This window comes from Felis catus, chromosome C2 (assembly GCF_018350175.1).
Source record: "Felis catus isolate Fca126 chromosome C2, F.catus_Fca126_mat1.0, whole genome shotgun sequence".
NCBI lineage: Eukaryota > Metazoa > Chordata > Mammalia > Carnivora > Felidae > Felis > Felis catus.
This window is the reverse complement of record NC_058376.1, coordinates 65568135-65585059: the sequence shown is the minus strand read 5'-3', so window position 1 is coordinate 65585059 and position 16925 is coordinate 65568135. Positions and strand designations below refer to the sequence as shown.

Here is a 16925-nt window from a genome sequence, read left to right as displayed (position 1 = left end):
GAAGGAAAACTTCTAGACTCATTCTATGAAGCCAGCATTACCTTGATTCCTAAACCAGACAGAGACCCCATAAAAGAACAGAACTACAGGCCAATATCCCTGATGAACGTGGATGCAAAAATTCTCAACAAGATACTAGCAAATCAAATTCAACAGCACATAAAATGGATTATTCACCATGATCAAATGGGATTCATTCCTGGGCTGCAGGTCTGGTTCAATATTCACAAATCAATCAATGTGATACATCACATTAATAAAAGAAAGAATAAGAACCATATGATCCTGTCAATAGATCCAGAAAAAGCATTTGACAAAATACAGCATCTTCTCTTAATAAAAGCCCTCAAGAAAGCCGGGATAGAAGGAACATACTTAAACACCATAAAAGCCATATATGAAAAGCCCACAGCTAATATCATCCTCAGTAGGGAAAAACCGAGAGCTTTCCCCCTGAGATCAGGAACATGACATAGATGTCTACTCTCACCACTGTTGTTTAACATAGTGTTGGAAGTCCTAGCCTCAGCAATCAGACAACAAAATGAAATAAAATGCATCAAAATTGGCAAAGAAGAAGTCAAACTTTCACTTTTTGCAGAAAACATGATACTCTAAATGGAAAACCAGAAAGATTCCACCAAGACTCCTAGAACTGATACATGAATTCAGCAAAGTCACAGGGTACAAAATCAATATACATAAATAGATTGCATTTTTATATGCCGATAATGAAGTAACAGAAAGAGAGATAAAGAAACTGATCCCATTTACAATTGCATCAAGAACCATAAAATACCTAGGAACAAACCGAACCAAAAATGTAAAAGACCTGTATACTGAAAACTATAGAAAGCTCATGAAGGAAATTGAAGAAGACACAAAGAAATGGAAAAACACTCCATGCTCATGGATTGGAAGAATAAATATTGTTAAAATGTCAATACTACCCAAAGCAATCTACACATTCAATGCAATTGCAATCAAAATTGCACTGGCATTCTTCTCAAAGCTAAAACAAACAATCCTAAAATTTGTATCAAACCACAAAAGTCCCTGAATAGCCAAAATAATATTGAAGAAGGAAACCAAAGCAGGAGGCATCACAGTCCCAGACTTTAGCCTCTACTACAAAGCTATAATCATAAAGACAGTATAGTATTGGCATGAAAACAGACACATAGACCAGTGGAATAGAATAGAGAACCCAGAAATGGATCCACAAATGTATGACCGACTAATCTTTGACAAAGCAGGAAAGAGCATCCAATGGAAAAAAGACAGTCTCTTTAGAAAATGCCGCTGGTAGAGCTGGACAGCAACATATAGAACAATGAAACTAGACCACTTTCTTACACCATACACAAAAATAAACTCAAAATAGATGAAAGACCTAAACGTGAGACAGGAAACCACCAAAACCCTAGAGGCGAAAGCAGGCAACGACCTCTTTGACCTCAGTCGCAGCAATTTCTTACTCAACACATCTCCAAAGGCAAGGGAATTAAAAGCAAAAATGAACATTGGGACCTCATGAAGATAAAAAGCTTCTGCACTGCAAAGGAAACAATCAACAAAACTAAAAGTCAACTGATGGAATGGGCAAAGATATTTGCAAATGATATATCAGATAAAGGGCTAGTATCCAAAAATCTATACCAAACACCCCAAAAAAACCAAATAATCTAGTGAAGAAATGGTCAGAAGACATGAATAGACAATTTTCCAAAGAAGACATCCAGATGGGCAACAGACACATGAAAAGATGCTCAATGTCACTCATCATCAGGGAAATACAAATCAAAGCCACTTGAGACACCACCTCATACCAGTCAGAGTGGGTAAAATGAACAAATCAGGAAACTACAGATGCTGGCGAGGATGGGGAGAAACAGGAACCCTCTTGCACTGTTGGTGGGAATGCAAACTGGTGCAGCCACTCTGGAAAACAGTGTGGAGGTTCCTCAAAAAATTAAAAATAGATCTATCCTATAACCCAGCAATAGCACTACTAGGAATGTACCCAAGGGATACAGGAGTGCTGATGCATAGGGTCACGTGTACCCCAATGTTTATAGCAGTGCTTTCAACAATAGCTAAATTATGGAAAGAGCCTAAATGTCCATCAGCTGATGAATGGATAAAGAAGATGTGGTTTATATATATATGGGATAGTACTTAGCAATGAGAAAGAATGAAATCATGCCATTTGCAGCAACATGGATGGGACTGGAAAGTATTATGCTGAGTGAAATAAGTCAGTCAGAGAAGGACAGATATCATATGTTTTCACTCATATGTGGATCTTAAGAAACTTAACAGAAGACCATGGGGGAAGGGAGGGGGAAAAATAGTTACAAACAGAGAGGAAGGGAGGCAAACCACAAGAGACTCTTAAATACAGAAAACAAACTGAGGGTTGGTGGGGGGTAGGGAAGAGGGGAAAATGAGTGATGGGCATTGAGGAGGGCACTTTTGGGGATGAGCGCTGCGTGTTGTATGTAAGCCAATTTGACAATAAATTATATTCACAAAAAAAGGAAAAAAGAATTATCGGTGCCAATATGGGGGTTATTGGATATTACTGGAGGGAAAAATCAGTTCAACATTTGTTTCTTTGCTTATTTAAGAGATCTTTTCTTTTTCACCCAATGCAGGGGCCAACGTGAGGGCCCACACTGTGCCCAATGCCAGCCCAAACTGAAAACCCTGAGCTGAGATCAAAAGTCAGACAGTGAACTGACTGAGCCACCCAGACATTCCTGGATAAGAGATTTTCCTATGGGAAAAAATACTTCTAGATTCTTTGTAGTAACAGGGCAAAATAAAGCTTTCTTGGGAATAATTTGTCTAAATAAAACTTTATGCTGTGTCTACCATGTGCTAACTGCTGTTGGGGCACCAAAATGAGTATGATAAGATCAAAGTATGTCATCTGCAAATTCACAATATCTTTTTATGACAAAATCATTATTTTTTACTTAAAAGCAAGGACATGACTTAAGCTCTTCAAATAAAACTTAACTTTGTTCCATATCACCTAAAAGGGTAGTGAAAAAGGACGTCAAAATTATTAAATTCATTTGCTACCCATGAAGCAGTGTTTTCCAAAGTACATTTAGTGGGATGCGACCAGTGTAGTTTTCCTTGTTTTTCAAATGTAGATAATTGACTTCTTTATCCTACTCTGTGCATGACACATTGTCATCATTGGTCCCTTCAAGGGACCCTTGCAGGGTCTTCATTTATCCCTATTCTCTTCCCCCATTCTGTCAAAAGCAAGTCTTTTTATACATATGTATTCTTGTGTGTATTTTTGGTTTTCGTACCCCTTCTTTAATTTTATGTGAATGGTATTGGGCTATGTATCCATTCTCTTTCTTACCTTTTCTCACTACCCATACGCTTTAAAATTTTTTTCCATGTTATTTTGTGTATGTTGTCAATTTCTTCCAGTATGTGCACAGTACACTCCATTTCCCTATCCACCCCCACAGTCATGAATGCCCACATTGCCTCCAGTTCTCTGCCACAGAAGCATGCTGTGACAATTATTCCCATATACGTTCCCTTATGGACTTGCTGGGAAGTTCTTCTTAATACAGATCCAGAAATAGAATTGCTGAATCACAGAATATGCACCTATTCTTAAATTAACTGGATACTGACTAACTGCCCTCCAAAATGGCAAGACCATTCCACATTCCCAACAGTCACCTGGGAGGATTCCTGCATCCTTACTAGTACTTGGCATTATTCAGTTTGCTAATTTTTGTCAGTCTAATGGGTATAAAGTGATACCTCATTGTTGTTTTATTTTCTATTTCTATGACTAGTACTCCTTTGGAATAGCTCTTTTTATGAGTGTTGGCCTCAGTTTTTCTCTTCTGTGTATTCTACATATTCTCTTGCCTTTAATAAGTAGGCAAACAAAAACAAGTTGTTTGAATATTTCTGCTTCTATATACTGTCTGTTCATATCCCTTTTCCATTTCTCTATTGGGGCTGCTATTCTCTTATCATTACTTTCTATAAGTTCCTTAAATATTCTAGAATCAATCCCTTGTTGGATTTAGATATTTCAAATATCTTTGACCCATTCATCATTTGTTAAATTTGTCTATAGTTTCTATTAAAAGATAAACTGAGATATATTAAGATTTTTAGGAGCAAAAATTCGTTCAAAATGGGCAGCAGAAATGGTTAGGAATGATTGCTGCACTACTGGAGCACAGAGAGAGGCTTCTACAGAGAAAAGGTGGAAGAAAAGTAAGGAAATTATTGATTGGCTACAGCGTAAATCCTAGTTGGCTGTGATTGGCTGTCCTTAGCCTTTTGATTTTGTAAACTTCAGGTATTTATAGGTTTAGATTTTGGTTTGCTTAGTGTAGACCACTGCAGCATCAGCGCCACATCAGTCTATTGGTTTGTTTAATTAATTTAACATGTCCTATGTAAAACCTTAAGCCTTGGGGCGCCTGGGTGGCGCAGTCGGTTAAGCGTCCGACTTCAGCCAGGTCACGATCTTGCGGTCCGTGAGTTCGAGCCCCGCATCAGGCTCTGGGCTGATGGCTCGGAGCCTGGAGCCTGTTTCCGATTCTGTGTCTCCCTCTCTCTCTGCCCCTCCCCCGTTCATGCTCTGTCTCTGTCTCTCTCTGTCCCAAAAATAAATAAAAAACGTTGAAAAAAATTAAAAAAAAAAAAAACCTTAAGCCTTTATTTTGATGTAAAAAAAAATATATATATATATATATGTATTTACTTATGATGAGCGAAGAACTCTCTAAAGACCTGATGGACAAGGGAAGCCATTTTAGATTTTTTTCTAAGTTAGCATGATGGTATATAAACTTTGTTCATACCAAAAGCCTGATTTATGGACTGCCACACATGCATTGTACATCTGCTTTGTGAATGAGTAGCACAAAGGAAAACCCATCCTGTTCTTGAGGTATCAATCAGTGTTCTTGTTCCCTGCATTCCTTTATGATAAAATTCATGATTCCTGCTTATATGCTAATCTATCATCTTTTGAGATGTAAAGAAGTATATTCCCTGTAAAAATTGTTCATTCTCCAGAGTACTTTCATTCCTATGAAGAATGTGTTTCCTGGGCAGCTGTCCTAACTTGGGCTCAAATAAAACTCTCTTTCTTTACTTTTAGAGATTCTAAAAGTTTGTTCAATTTGTGTCGACAAAATTTGTGCTTTTGAAATGCCATCAGATGTACACCACCCCTCAGTATAAAGATAACCTCTACCAACTTTATATTAATGTATTTTGGAGCCCTAAGTAACAGAGACATGCTATTAAAGTTGGGATTTTTTTTTTTAAGATTTTATTTTTAAGTGACCTTACACCCAATGGGGTGGGGTTCAAACTCACAACCCAAAGATCAAGAGTCAAACACTCCACCGAATCAGCCAGGCACCCCTAAAGTTGGGAAGATTATTTTAAAAAAAGAGATAAGCTCCTCCACTATCACTACCTTTCATTGATTTCTTAGTTTGACCTTTCACATGTAGACTTTTAATGCATCCAGAACCCCACCCTTTGATGTGGTGTTTAATTTTCTTCAGTTTGTTTTCTTTTCCCCATTGATTTGTTCAGCCATGTTTATTGTACATTACCTTCCAAAGTGATGTTGATGTTGCTAGTCCAAGAAGCACTGTTTCAATAGCAAGATACTAAGTAGCAGTAGCAAACGCCTAGTTGAAAGAACTGATAATAGTGGATAAAGGTGAGTCTAGGAGAATATAAGGACAATATGTTGTTATTAGTAAACATATCAATCTATAATGAAGTAAAAATCATGCTTATTAAAAGTTTTTAGATGACAAAATGGGGATGTTTTAGTAACTTGGAAAATACACACAGAGAAATTACTTCCATATAGCACCAGTTCACAGGGGCACCTGGATGGCTCAGTCATTTAAGCATCCAACTCTTGATTTTGACTCAGGTCATGATCTTGCAGTTGGTTCAAGCCCTGCATCAGGCTCTGCGCTAAGTGTGGAGTCTGCTTGAGATTCTCTCCCTCTATCTCTCCTCCTACCCCACTCACGTGCTCTCTCTTTCTCTCTCTCAAAGAAAAAAAAAAAAAGGTATATAGCACCAGTTCATAGACATATATACGGATTCCCTGAGCTAAATCTCTGAAATACAGAAACAAACCTTGGTTAGGTGACACTGAAAGTTTTATTACCTAAAATATACTAGGCAGCTATTTGAACTATGCCTTGAAGTCCTGCTCTAAAAAATAAGTCCAGGGGCACCTGGGTGGCTCAGTCCGTTGCTTAACTGACTCGATTTTAGCTCAGGTCATGATGTCAGGAGTTGGTGGATAGAGGCCTGCCTCCAGCTCTGTGCTGAAATCTCAGAGCCTGCTTGGAATTCTCTCTGACCTCTCTCTCTGCCCCTCCTCCCACTTGCGCTCTCAAAATAAATAAATAAATTTAAAAAAATAATAAGGTAAAAAAGAAATAAGTTCGTTCCTTTTCCCCAACAATTTTATGCATGAAAGAAATCCTCACAATTGCAAATAGTAAGTGCCAGTTTACTTATATACCTAACTGAACTCAAGAAATGCCAAGGAAAAGTCATTTTTCAATTTTATTAACTGGTATATTTGCCCTATGATTAACAATTCATACTGAAATCAAATCAGTTAGAAAGGGAGCTATAAAATAGTGTACTGGGTATGGTATGAGTATTAGAATTTTCCCCTCACATTTGTGGATTGGATTGTTCAAAGCTCTTTGCTGATCATTTTTAACTAAACCAGAACAAAAGAGATGGAGGTGGGGGCGGGGAGGGAGGAGAAGGTAGATAATAACTCGAGCATGAAATATGTGGAACTAATCTGTTACTCAAGGGAAACTGGCTTTCACTCGTGTTTCTTTTGTTTAGGGTGGACAAGTCATCTCACCTTCTTGGGCTTCAGATTTCCATTGGTAGATTGAGAGGTTAAGAGATATGAGTTACCATCTCACTACTTTCCCCTTCTTCCAGTCTTCCCCAAGTTGATTGACAAATTCTTTGCCCTTTCATCCCGCCCCTGCGCCTGCGCGAAAGAAGAGCCCTTCATTTAGCCTCTCTGCGCACGCGCCATTTTAAATCTTTTTTCTCCCCCTCCTAACTCCCCCTCCTTCTGAGAGAGGCAGGACTTCCTGTCCCTGGTAGAGCCACTGCCGGAAGTGACTGAAGGCAAATCGGCGTTCGCCGAGCCTGGGAGAGTTTAGGGTGGCTGTGCTAGTTGCTGCTGTAGGCTTGCAAGATGCCAGGTCTGGCGGCCGCAAGCCCTGCCCCGGCTGAGTCACAGGAGAAGAAGCCTCTGAAGCCCTGCTGCGCCTGTCCGGAGACCAAGAAGGCGCGCGATGCTTGGTCAGTGCGCAAATGGGGAGGGAGCGGCGGGCAGGCCCCATGCGCTGCCTTCCGGTACCTCCGTGTCCTGCCCGGCCTTGGGCTTTCACTGGTCCGAGCTTTGCCGTGCTGCAATTTTGAGAGTTAGAGGACCCAGTACTCTGTCTGTTGACTGAGCCCGTAGCCCAGCCCCGAAAGATGATGAAAGGTTAGGAGAGAGGTCAGATTGAACCGGGCTCGCTTCGCACACTCACTCATAGGGTTTTTGAGCATCTGTTTCTGTGTCAAGCACTGCCCTAGGTCTACTAAAGACGTAAAGATGCTACTTGATTTAAAGAAGCTTATAGGTAGTGGAGATACTAATGATTGCTATTACCACGTGGTATGTATGGGCTGTGATGGAAGATTTGGCAAGACAAAAGAGTAAAATTTTCTGGTAAAATTTTGGCATAGTGGGACCCGGTACATTTCTTAAAGTACTGAAGAGTTCCCCTTACCTCCCCCCTATCCCCCCACTCCCGGGTAGGTGAATGAAAAATCAGACAGTCTGACATAGGTGACAGTATTCAGGATAGCACATCTGAATTCCTGTCAACCCACAAAAGGTTTTGTTTGTTCTCATTCTATACAACCTCTGTTGTGGAACAAATCTCATTAGGGGGAATGCTCAGAAAATGTGAATTGTAAACCTCTCCCTCTTTTTTGCCCTCACATAAAATAATCACAAGTGGCATAATGGAGTTAAGAGTTATAGGAAAGCAGTCCTTTTTATTAATACTCAGTACTTTTCAAATAATACTGTGAAGGGAGAAGTGAAAGACTACAATCTGATACCGAAATTGCTTTCATAGTTAACAGTAAGTGCTTATTGAATCTAAAGCTAGTAATGTGTCATGACTAAGAACTTGGAATCCAGAGTCAAGGTTTGAATCTGGTCCACCAACTTTGCGACTTTGAGTAAATTATTTAACACACCTGCCTCCTGTGTCTGAAATGGGCCTAATAAAAGTGTGTCTGCCTCTAGGATTCCTGTAAGGTTTAATGATACAGGTCTTACACAGTATTCAAAAAATGATCAGGGAATACTAGCTGTTATCTTCACCAAACATTCATTCATTTGTAATGAATGAGCTATTCATTGTGCAATTGAAGGATATATAGGATTTGGATCTCTAAAGAAGGAGAACCTATCCTTCAAATTGCTTTTGCATTAATTGTCTCAGACCACTATGCCAAAATATCTATAGTCAGGAGTCAATTTTTTCCTGTAATTAAATTTGACTTAACTTGATCTTTGCTAAAATTACATTTTCAGGCCCTAGAAATAAAAAGCTGTGTGATCCTAGATTTTACTTAGTGTAAAAAGTTCTTTGATCATTGTGAGGGAGGCTCATCAGGCTGCTTGCTGTTGCCTGACAGATCTTGCCGTTTATGTTGTTGGGTGTATTATGATTAGAAGGAGATTTATTTAGGTCTATTTGAATGTAGAGCAGAATAAAAGATTTAATTCCTCTGTGATAGGCAAAAAATTCAATTCCTCTCTCTGTCCTTCATTTAACTTAAGTATTGTATTCAGGGGCGCCTGAGTGGCTCGGTTGGTTAAGCTTTGCCGTGATCTGAGGTTGGTGGGTTTGCCCCGCTTGGAGCTCTGTACTAACAGCTCAGAGCCTGGAGCCTGCTTCCAATTCTGTCTGCCTCCCTCTCTGCTCCTCTCCCGTTCATGCTCTGTCTCTCAAAAATGAATAAACATTAAAAAAAATTTTTTTTTTAATTTTTTTTTTAACGTTTATTTATTTTTGAGACAGAGAGAGACAGAGCATGAACAGGGGAGGGCCAGAGAGAGAGACACAGAATCTGAAACAGGCTCCAGGCTCTGAGCTGTCAGCACAGAGCCCGATGCGGGGCTCGAACTCACGGACCGCGAGATCATGACCTGAGCTGAAGTCAGCCGCTTAACCGACTGAGCCACCCAGGCGCCCCTAAAAAAATTTTTTTAACATAAGTATTGTATTCAGATGATCAATTTCATTAGAGAACTGTATTGTTCTTTTGATATGAACTAGAGGCAATATTTGATATGCATAATTATTTCTTTAACTCCAACTACATTCCATCAGATCCATGTTCTGCCTCATTCCCTGTCACTGTCATGCATATTTACTATTAATGTACTAATGCCTACTTTGTTAGATAACAAGTACATTTTGTTTTATAGCATCATTGAGAAAGGAGAAGAGCACTGTGGACACCTAATTGAGGCCCACAAGGAATGCATGAGAGCCCTAGGATTTAAGATATGAAATGGTGAGCATAATACTTTCTGATTGGGAAGATAATACATAGGATTATTGCTTCAAATTTGTGCTTTATAGATTTAGCAGTCACCAGAGAACATTCTATTCAAAAGGTAATTCACCTGGATGCTTAAGTATACTTAAAAAATAATTTTCAGTTTCTAATGTAGGGAGTAAATGATGCTAATAAGTTGAGAATCATTCAGTGGATTTAAGGAGGGGAGAATGTATCTTTCAAAAAGGGGCTCGATAAAAGCCTTTAGAGTTATGTTAGAGTCAGAAGGAATAATGGTTTTGGAAATTCAAAATATTCAGTTGTCTGACGTAAAGGAACTAAAAGGAAAATATTCTTCATTCCTTGTTTCTGATGTGGGTCTTTTAAATAGGGAGTAGGCAGTACATGGAAGCATTGCTTTCTGCAAAAGAAAAATAGAATTATTGCTATTTCTTTTGTACCATGCATACTACTAAATGCATGCATAATACTAAAACCTCAGACCATTTTTTAAAAGAACTTTGAATCCAATTTTAATGCTGAAAGGGACTTTAAGTTATGTGTATACAGCAATACCACAGATAAATGATCTTTTGTTTGGAACTCTTTCTTCAGATAGCAACTTAACCCATTCCTAGTTCTCTGTCCCATAGTCTCCTTATTAGAGATGCTTTCACTCAACACTCCCATCTGAAATAACATCCCTTCCCCATCACTCTGTCCCAGCAGTATCCAGTAGAACTTGCTGTGATAATGAAAATATTCTGTACCTTCCCTCTCCACTCTGGTAGCCACTAGCCCTGTGTGGCTACTGAGCCCTTAAAATGTGGTAGTAAAACCGAAGAACTGAATTTTTAGTTTTATTTAATTTTAATTTTAATAGCCACATAGGGCTAGTGGCTACTCTTAACATCACTGCCTGCATATTAGGTTTGTATTTATTATCTGCATTGTTTTACTGCAACTACAATGTAAGCTCTGAGAAGAATTTTCTGCTTGGGGTGCCTGGGTGGCTCTGTCAGTTGAGCATCTGACTCTTGACTTTGGCTTAGGTCATGATCTCACAGTTTATAAGATGGAGCCCTGAGTCCTGATCTATGGGGAACAACTCAGAACATGTTTGGGATTCTCTCTCTCCCTCTCTCTGCCCTTCCTCTGCTTGCTCATTCTCTCTCTGTCTCTCTCAAAATAAATCAATAAACATTTTTTAAAACATGGGTACTAAGGAGGGCATTTGTTGTCATGAGCACTGGCTATTGTATGTAAGTGATGAAGCACTGAATTCTCCTGAAACCAGTATTGCACTGTATGTTAACTAAAATTTAAATTAAAAAATAAATAAATAAAAAATTTCAGAACATACTGGTTTTCTAATAGAAAAAAAAAAAAAAGAATTTTCTGCTTTACTCACTGTCATATTCCCAGGACCTATAATTTTGCCTGTCACATAGTAGGTGCTCAACAGAGGAATATTAATTAAATGAGTAAATAAATGAGGAACTAAGGCCTATAGATATGGAATGACTTCCAAGGTAAGTTGCAGGATCAGATCTGCAACCTCTTGTCTCCAGGCAGATTCCCTCTGCTTTTTGCCCACCCCTTCCACTGCCCAACATCCATATCACACTGCCAGTTTTAACTTAATAATAGCTGAGAGATAATGTCAAAGTCACATACTAATATAACAGTAATAGCCTGGTTTCTTTCTCTTTCACCTCTCTACTGCCTCTTTAGAATTTCATACATAGCTAGTCTTACTCATTGAGCTGTAAAAAAAGGACAGATAAGGAACCTGTTCCAAGCTGATAAGAAGTATCACTATGTAGTAGAAAATAGTCTAGGCTGAAAGTCCTGAGGCTTAATTTTGATTGTCTAGCTTAGCATGTATTTTGCTTCAGCTACATTTAACATTCATCAATACATTAAACCTCTGTGGATTTCACTTTTTTAATTTATAAAAAGACCCATAACATATTTTGTGATTTTTATATTTAGTATGGTGTATCTACTCTGTGTGTACATGACATACTTAAGTGGCTTTTAGATTACATGGTTATTTAAAGAAATTCCATAGTGAATCATTTTGTAAAATAAGTAAGTTTGGGTGTGTGTGGGGGGGAGAGGGGGTGTTCTTTAAAAGTATAATTATACCTATTGATTATTTTTAAAGACCTGGAATCTCAACATTTGTACACGGTTTCCTTGTTTATATTCTTACTCTTTTCCTAAGCAGTTGTATAAAGCGTTGGTGCTAATGCCAAGCCTGTCTTGATAAAAAGGGTGATTTTTAAAAATGCTAATTTTAGGAGCATCAGAAGCATCTCTTGTCTACTTCATGTCTACCACAAAAGTGCTACAACTGTTGTCATAATTAGCACAAATTCACAAGGACTAGAAAATATCATAGTTCTCTTTATATTATTGGGACAAAGTGAGAGGGATACCTGTGTACTTCATTTGTATGTAACAGAAAATGCAAGAGCTTTGGACTTAGAAAACCTGATGTTTAACTGATTGTGTGGTCTTGGGCAAGTCCTTAACTTTCTTAACCTTAGTTTGCTTCAAAGAGTCATTGTGATGATTAAATGACAGGTGTACAAATAGGATTTGTAAACTATCAAATAGAAGCCAGAACGGAATAGCCCATATGTTGGGAGTTGTGGATAGCAGACATCCAATTGAGGTCTGTTGGTTATATGACCTGATTATGTGTTTTTGAATCCCAATTATGGCAAGAACAATCTGAATCCATGTAGGGCCTCTCTTAGAATTCAGATGTCATGTTTTCATTTTCAGCATACTACTGCTTTTGGAAGAGGAACAGGTGTTTGGATCTGCTTTGGTCCCAGGTATCCTATTTCCCCAACCCCCATTGGGAAATGGACAAAAAGTGAAGTCAAAAAAAGACTTGCCCAAGTTAATGGGTAGCTGGTGGAATTAAAACTAGAGTCTAGGTCTTTTATGTTCTCCAAAGCATGGATGCTTTCTTTACACTTCATTCCTTGCACTTAATGAGGTCGGTTACCAGCCTACTCATTTTTAGGACTGCACATAGTCTTGCTCTTCAATCCTAAAACTTAATTATGAATGCAAATTAGAAAGACCTGTTGCTGAAATGTGTAGGTATATATAACTCAATAACCAGGTCATTGGCTGTAAAATCCAACACTACTGTCTACATTGTTATAAGATAAACCGAACTAAATTGATATCTCTTAGACTATTAGACCACATTTTTCTGATGATAGCTTCAAAGGAAAAATATTTTTGCAAACCTAGATCTTCCCAATAATGATCATGAAAGTTCCTTACTTCAAAAACCTTTGTAGATTTTAATGTTATATCCTAAATAAGACAGGTCTTAATTGTACCTTGAATTTAGTAGATTGGGAGTTAATATAAATGTGGGCTACATTCAGCCAGAGGTGAACTTTGTAATCACCTGAGGACTGTTTCCAAAATTCACAAGCCCTGGGCCCTGATCTCCTGTTGACTCAAACTCCTAGATAATTTTCAGGTGGACCCTTCTTAAGGAACCATTGGCTTAAACTGAAGAAGTAGCAGGGATATTGCTAAGTATAAACTATCTAAAGATTTAATAGTAGCAAAGGCAGTGACTTGAAAACTGCTCTTAAGGAAAAATAAGTGGATGATGGTGGTGATTCTAAACACTTTCTTTTATCTTAGGACTATTTCTTTTACTGAAAGAAAAACTAGAGGAACCTAGACCCTACTTAGAAATGTTAAAGAGGAACATTAACAGCTAGTGTCTGTTTTTCTGCCTTTAGGAGTTAGAAGGAACCTTGAGAACCCAGTTTGGGTGCTAAAATCATTGAAAGAAATGAAAGGACTAGCACCAGGCAGTGGGGATACTCAGTATTTACTATGTAACAGAACTTAATATTTGGTTAAAGTATGCTTAAAATATGCTGATTTCATATACACACATACAACTGATTATGTTGTTCCATATGGTTCCAACAAAATCCAGCAAAAGTGTCCTTCCTTGCTATTTAAACATTTATTTATCCAATAGATATTTATTGTTTAATACCTAGAAAATGCCAGCATGAGAAAGGTCTCTTCTGTCAAGGACTTTACACCCAGATATATAACCAAGAGGTTGACATCCAGAAGCTTTCAGGAGTAGCCCCTCCTGAGATATAGTTAGTGGCAAAAGAGGTAACAGTGCTGTGGACTGCTGTCTCTTACAATGTTGAGTGGCTTCATTTTTGGTTATCTTTCCTGCTCAAACCCTTCCTTAAGTGTATTCTTCCTTTTAGCCTTTTAGAAAACAGGTTAGATGTTTGTGTTGTTCATCAGGCTTATGTTTTCTAAACCACATACTGGGAATAATAATAGCTAGATGAAGGAAGCACTTTCATTGGACTTGAAGAATTGGCTAGCCCAAATTACTTTTTGAAGCATTGTTCTCTCTGCCTTCTGGGATAGGGACTGGGGGTGAGGGTGGGTGAGAACTGTTTGGAGAGAAGCATGGTAGTGATTGACTTAGACCAGCAACCCTATCCTCTCCTACTCTCCCTTTCTGATTTCTAAGTGGATTCAAAACATTACCCTTATTTTGCCCTGGGGATAAAGTGAGCAACTTTCCACAGGAAGCACCTTGTATACAGAACTGACCTTTTGCCATCCACTTCGTGGATCTTTGCCAAACATACTTGAATCAGCAATGAAGGGTTTGCAAAGTCTCTTCTCTTGAATATCTGTAAAAATACACTGCTCTGGACTTTTTGGGATGATATTTTTGAGTAAATAAATAAATATGTATAGTTTTTACTTTAACAGACTTCTAAAGATGAAAAAATGTATTGGATTGAACAGTTTCAGTGAGGCTTTTTAGGCAAAACTAGAATTTAAGACTCTGTGTCTTTTATTTCATGACTGGTTTAGAATTATTGTGGCAGTTGGTTAATAGTACTTGGCTGAGGCATTCATTTCTACTTGTCTTAATTCCCTAATTCCACAGGTCTGGCATGATGTTTAAAATCTAATTTTCTAATATAATTTTTTTTTGTAGGTGGTTTACTCTGTGAATGAATAATTCCTGAAGAATGAAGAAGATTCAATAATTTTGGGAATTTGTGGAACTTTGATAAATGGAAAAAGTATTTATAACTTATTTTTAGAAAAAGGAAATTATCTCTGGTCAGAAATCTTCAAGTGTGTCTCTTTTTGTGTTCCTCACGTCCTCACATGGCATTTATTTTTCTTAAAGGATATAGTATAAAAAAAATCCTGTAATATTAATTTCTTATGTTCTTGTGTCATTCTGGGAACTCTAGATTTTAGTTGTAACGAGAAAGCAGATCCTGATCTCATTTAGTGAAACCTCCAAAATGAGGTGCATAGAAGTAAGGAAATAACCCTTTACCAATTCAGAATGAGTACGGTACCCATATCATCTCATTCAACATTTTGTTTTTTATTTTTAACTTACTTAAAGGCAAGAACTGGACAAGCCTTCAGTCTTAGTATTTTAGATCATTATTATTATTCTTTACTAGTCTGTCTTTTGGGAAAGTTACTCGCTTAGATTTTGGACCACATTAGGATTCCTTGGCTCAGAAGATCTCAACTGTTTGGCATAATTAATCTGTAGATGTCTAGTTACATTTTAAGATAGACTAGGGGATCATAGTTTAATGCCTACTGGCCAGACAGTTGTCTCTTACTGATTAAAAGCTCGCCCAGGTCAGAGGCTTGACTAGAACAAATAAGTCATCAGTGAAATTAGCTCAGTGCTCTGCTATAATAATGCCTGGGATAGAACATGGAGTTTGGTTTGCTTGCTATAGCAACCCTGTGGTTCTAGAAGCTGCTTATGGGCTAATGAAGAAATTGGCCATATTCTGCCTATTAGTAAGTTGAGTTTCATATTTCAACAACAAAAGATACTAAAGAACATAAGAGAATACGTAGTGTTCGTATGTCATTCTATGATGGGAAAATTGCCTCTTTTATAAAGGAGCTGAATTAAGGTATTCTTTAGGATTCCTTCTAGTTAATTAAGCATGGCTTTGAAGTATGACAGACTTAGGTTCAACAACTGGCTGTGTCATCTCAAGCAGGTCACAACCTCTTTGGATCTGTTTCTCTCATCTGAAAGAAAAAAAGGGGCGTCTGGGTGGCTCAGTCAGTTAAGCATCTTCTTGGTTTCAGCTCAGGTCACGATCTCATGGTTCGTGAGATTGAGCCTTGCGTCAGCCTCTGCACTGACATCGCAGAGCCTGCTTGGGATTCCCTCTCTCCTCTCTCTCTGCCCCTCCCCCACTCATGTGCTCCTGCTCTCAAAATAAATAAACTTAAAAAAGTGTAGTAATAATGTGCAAGATTGTGAGCACTAATTAAAATGGTGTATATAAAGCATTTGGCACAGTAGCACTTAGTGTTATTAACATTCTCTAATTTTTTGATTCTCTACTCATGTTTTCATCTGAATATTTGGATATAATACTTTTAGTAAGTCCTTCATAGCTTTCAGAGCATTCTGCTAGGTGGAAAATAGAATCTTGGACTCCTAAGATAAAAATCAGCTTCCATCCAACACCAGTCCTTGGCAGATGGTCATCCAGATTCTGCTTGAATATGTCCTGAACTACAAAAAGGGAGAAAATACAGACTTACCATCCAGTGTTAATTTTTGCTGTATGCTCTTCCAGGCTTTTCCTAGGCATTTACACATTTTTTAAAATAAAAAAATTAGGTCATTTTTCTATGCTATTTACTTTTAATAAAATCATAATACTAGTTTCTTTTTCTCCTTGATAATGTTACCAGCCTGTAATATAGTCCTAAAATATGATTTGTATTGGCTATGTACGAATCCATTCTGAGTTTAGAATAATTTAACCAATTCCTATTGTTTGTGCATTCATTTATTAACAAATGTTTTGTAGAATGCTTGCTAAATGTCCAATAGCATTCACGAAATTGAGCATCAGTGTTGAACAGGACCTAAACCTGATGCCTAAATTATTTGTTTTGTTTGTTTTTTCTTTTGTATTTTGTTTCATTGGTTGGTTTTATGGAAACATGTAAGGAAGAAAAGAAGAAATCACCTGAAATCCCACTAGTCTACAATAGGACTGTTTTTTAGTGACCTTGCCTTTCATCTCTTTCTGCATGTATATACTTTTACTTTTTTTTTTTTTTTTTTTTTTTTAGCTGCTCCATAATATCATGCATTGGAAGTTTCCATAGGGAATCCTTTACAAATCCTTAAGCAATCACTTAGCTAAGGATAGACCAGAGGC

At 37.8% G+C, this 16925-nt stretch overlaps 2 protein-coding genes across 5 annotated transcripts in view; one reads left to right on the top strand and one right to left on the bottom strand.

The window, feature by feature from the left end:
* Positions 1-6961, bottom strand: part of CFAP91 (cilia and flagella associated protein 91) — a 96278-nt gene extending 89317 nt beyond the window's left edge. Inside the window, exons 1-2 of one of the 3 annotated variants that reach the window (XM_019839805.3) lie at positions 6929-6961; positions 5631-5721 (exon numbers count right to left, since the gene is read on the bottom strand). The gene's annotated coding sequence lies outside the window, so the exon portion shown is untranslated. Of the gene's footprint in view, positions 1-5630; positions 5734-6928 lie in introns of those variants that run through there. The other 2 variants (XM_045036988.1, XM_045036985.1) reach the window with 2 other exon arrangements.
* Positions 6962-7178: 217 nt separating this feature from the next.
* On the top strand, positions 7179-16038 carry COX17 (cytochrome c oxidase copper chaperone COX17). 2 transcript variants are annotated; one of them, XR_002162445.3, is made up of 4 exons: positions 7179-7383; positions 9578-9666; positions 12448-12500; positions 14690-16038. XR_002162445.3 is itself a non-coding variant. In XM_006936078.4 (3 exons), exons 1-2 carry the CDS (start codon positions 7277-7279, stop codon positions 9660-9662), a joined length of 192 nt encoding a protein of 63 aa, XP_006936140.1. In that variant the 5' UTR covers positions 7181-7276; the 3' UTR covers positions 9663-9666; positions 14690-16038. The 2 variants fall into 2 exon arrangements, 1 of the variants encoding a protein (XP_006936140.1); XM_006936078.4 differs by lacking the exon at positions 12448-12500 and having other exon boundaries at positions 7181-7383.
* Positions 16039-16925: the final 887 nt, after the last annotated feature.

Coding starts and splice junctions, on each gene's coding strand:
- COX17 (XM_006936078.4), top strand. CDS start 7,277: ATGCCAGGTCTGGCGGCCGCAAGCCCTGCCCCGGCTGAGTCACAGGAG. Junction 7,384..9,577: donor AAGAAGGCGCGCGATGCTTG/GTCAGTGCGCAA, acceptor TTTGTTTTATAG/CATCATTGAGAAAGGAGAAG.